This window comes from Nicotiana attenuata, unplaced genomic scaffold, assembly GCF_001879085.1.
Source record: "Nicotiana attenuata strain UT unplaced genomic scaffold, NIATTr2, whole genome shotgun sequence".
Classification (NCBI taxonomy): domain Eukaryota; kingdom Viridiplantae; phylum Streptophyta; class Magnoliopsida; order Solanales; family Solanaceae; genus Nicotiana; species Nicotiana attenuata.
Genome location: NW_017673572.1, coordinates 15,813 through 19,332, shown reverse-complemented (window position 1 = coordinate 19,332; position 3,520 = coordinate 15,813). Strand labels below are relative to the sequence as shown.

General features: G+C 38.3%; 1 protein-coding gene across 1 annotated transcript in view; it reads right to left on the bottom strand.

The window, feature by feature from the left end:
- Nucleotides 1-1,172: 1,172 nt before the first annotated feature.
- The window catches only part of LOC109216757 (1-aminocyclopropane-1-carboxylate oxidase homolog 1-like), a 6,734-nt gene continuing 4,386 nt past the window's right edge, over nt 1,173-3,520 (bottom strand). Inside the window, exons 2-4 of the mRNA XM_019380938.1 lie at nt 2,139-2,374; nt 1,734-2,055; nt 1,173-1,509 (exon numbers count right to left, since the gene is read on the bottom strand). Coding sequence (XP_019236483.1) covers nt 1,264-1,509; nt 1,734-2,055; nt 2,139-2,374 — 804 coding nt within the window. The 3' untranslated portion in view covers nt 1,173-1,263. The remainder of the gene's footprint in view (nt 1,510-1,733; nt 2,056-2,138; nt 2,375-3,520) is intronic.

The window sequence follows — 3,520 nt, the reverse complement described above, 5'->3', positions numbered from 1 at the left end:
GCGACTTCTCATTATGAATTGGAGACTCTTCCTTAACTTGAAAAGCTTGTTCTTCATTCTTCTCAATCGACTTGTTGATTCGTGACTCGTGAGATAGCAAAAAGCCCATTAGTTCATCAAACAAAAACACAGATAAGTCTTTTGATTCCTCAATGGCTGCAACCACATGATCAAACTCGCGGCGAAGAGATTGTAGTTTTACAGTAATTACCTTTGAAGAACCTTGAAACTCTTTTTTCAAGATCAGCGACGCCTCTTTTGAGGTAGTTGTTGCTGCAATTCTTGAGAAAATTATCTCATGAACAGCTTGCTGAATAAAGAACAAAGCTTTGGCATCCGTCTTTTAATATCCTCTCATCCTCTGCATCCGGCTCGTCCACATTAACAAACCCATCTTCAACTAAGTCCCACAATTCTTGAGACTTAAACAAGGTCTTCATTTTGATACTCCAAAACTCATACTTCTCGCCATTGAAGACGGGTATGAGTGGTTGTGAAGAAGAGGAAATAGCATTTGCTGCCATACCTTTTTGTTTTTCTCGTATTTCACTCCCTCGCGTATTTCTCTCCTTATCCCTCTATCGCCCAGTCAAAGACCGAACGCAGGCTCTGATACCACAATGTAGCAAAAGAGATTCTCTTGAACTAGAAAACTTAAAGCAGATGCAGAGAAGCTAAAAGAGATATTCTGTAGAAGGGCTTATTTTATTAACTGAAAGTGGTGTGCCTTTTATAGGCTTACAAGCTCGTAAAGATAATATCTATCCATAACACCCATTTGACTAAAATCTAGGAAATGACCAGAAAAACAACAACCAAATTAGATAAAATAGCAACTGACCTAAAGACTCTGTCAACTCTAGTAAAAGACTTATTCAACTCACAGTAAATAACTTCATCCAGCCAATAAACTTAAAAGAGTTTATTGAATCAGTTCCCAACAGATATTCCAAGAATAACCAAATGGAGTATAAGTAATAATTGCAATCTTTTTCATTTTCAATGAGAAACTGTGCATACCTGAAGGTATCTGGACACTCATCTGCAGTACTGAATGAATAAATAGAGGATAACATGGATATAACATCACTGAGTGCTTCCTAACTTCCAATCAAACGAAAACAAATGGGAAAACGACAAAGACTTGATGTGGTTATATCCATATATGGTTGTACAAACCTTATTTGCCACAATATCTTTCATCTTCAGAATTACTCTAACACACCCCTTAGATTGAGGCCAATAATGGCTCAACTATTTAATCTAAAGTCTAAAATGCAACAGAGCAGAAGTGTCATCCAGCCCTTTGTTACTAGTAGTGTACTCCTTAATTGTGGTTTCCTTATACTTTCGAGGATTATGTTCTGATATCAACTCCTGGATAGGTCCATATAACCTTTCTGTTGGAAGAAAACTTGTCGTGCAAAAGCATGCCATTGATATCCTTGGACCAACCTTATTTGCCAGTACTATATGTTCAACACTTTTGAACTTGTCATTTGATATAAGCTGAAAATGACACAGCCAAAAATCAATGATCAACTTTCTGTTTTTGTTTATAATCATCTAATACTTATATTACATGCTGATAAGACAAGTATCTGTTACAGCTACGCAAGAATCTTAGCAAGCTCTTTAGGGGTCGTTTCGTAGCTGGTTATAGGGTAAGTTATTCCTGTATTAGGAGTAACATAACTAAGCTCCGGGAAGGATTAAAGAAATGTAACACTTGCCTGAAAAAGATCTCCAATATTGACCACGAGAGCTCCGGGAGTAGGGGGAACATCTACCCAATGGTTTTGATGTAGAACTTGGAGACCGCCAATATTGTCTTGGAGAAGCACGGTGAGGAAGTTACTGTCAGCATGCTTCCCAGATCCTAGAGTAAGTTCTGGTTGTGGGCATGCTGGATAATAATTGCCTAAAGCCATAAGCCCCTCGCTACAGCCCATACCGTTGAGGTGATTTGGTTTGAGGCCAAGAGCCTCAGACAATAGTTCAAATATAGTGTATGCTAGTTTCATCACTTGGTTTGTGTACTCAAAGAGAATATCCCTATCACAGATACACAATAAGCAAATTATGACATATCACATTAAGAATTAGAGAACATATTGTCTATATCGATCAAATAATACCTGCAGACAGAGGGAAATTCTTCAAGGTTGGGAGGTATAGGAGCTACTGTGGAAAAAAAAGTGTCCCTCCAGTTGGTTACTGGTGCTCTAAACAGATCAAAGTTGCTATGAAATATAAACATTTTTGTGAAATCTCGCGAATACCATTGCTTCTTCACCACAGTATCTTGTTCAAAGAACCTGATAACCCCATCTTTCATTTCCTCCATAACATGACTAGGAATCCTGATGATAGGCTATAATTACGTATTTTAGTCGATTATTACACTTTAATTTACTGCACTTTAGTTGAGTTTGCGCTTTAATCGCTAGTGTTTTGCACTAACTGTGTGTTTTATGCCTTGTAGGAGTGATTTCGAGCTATGTAGATGTTATGGAATGAATTCAAGTGATTTGGAGCTTTGAAGTCTGAGTAAAAGTTCAAGGAATTAAGCCGGGATCGTGTTTGTGGGTCAACGGATGATAGTTAGAGCGAACGAAGACTCCAGTAGGCATATTGCGCACTGTCTAGTAAAGTAGACATAACATTTTTCTCAGAACTCCATTTGGGATCCACAATATATGGTTGGAATGGTAACTCAAAGGGCTACAACTTTCATGTTTTATGTCTTTCCAAATTCGAAACGGAACAGGGTGAAAAATGCGCGTCAATAGGGCAATCGCGCTCAGGTCGCGCTCGTCAGGCAGAACACTGGGCCACTAGCGCGACCACTAGCGCGATCGCGCTAGTCAAACCCGGGAAAAGTGTCCTTTTTCACATTGGAGAGGGCATAATTGTTTGGTCCCAACCCTACTTGGTATATATACATGGAAAAACGGTATTTTGAAGGAGGAGGGCGTTTTTGAGAGGAAAATACAAGCACAGAGCCGTCGTGGAGGCCGGGTTTCATCTTTTCTTCCACCAAACTTAGTAATTTTTATGTTTCTTTGTATGATTTGTTGTTTTGCTACCATGTCTATGTGGAGCTAAAATTCACGTTCTAGGGTTGTGATTCTTTCATGACTATTGTTATTCGGATATTGATTTTGATTTCTTAGTTTATCATATTGGTTTATTTATTTAATCATGCACTTAATTATTTGATTGCTTGATCACCAATTGAATACTATCTACAAATCTAGAGTTGAAGTCGAAAGTGGGAATTCTAGATTGCATATAGGATTGAGTAGAGCAAGTTCTTGAACCTGGGCATCGGGGAACGAATTCGCGGTTAGGATAGATATATACCTAATTGCCTTGCTTGGTTTTTTTACAGGAATTATAAATGCGTTCTTGTTGATTCTAACTCCATAGACATATAGGCGTTAGGTTAGCTTGAATAGGCAAGTAAGAACTCGACAGATTCTTATGAGCAATATTAACCCTGTCAACCAATAAACTA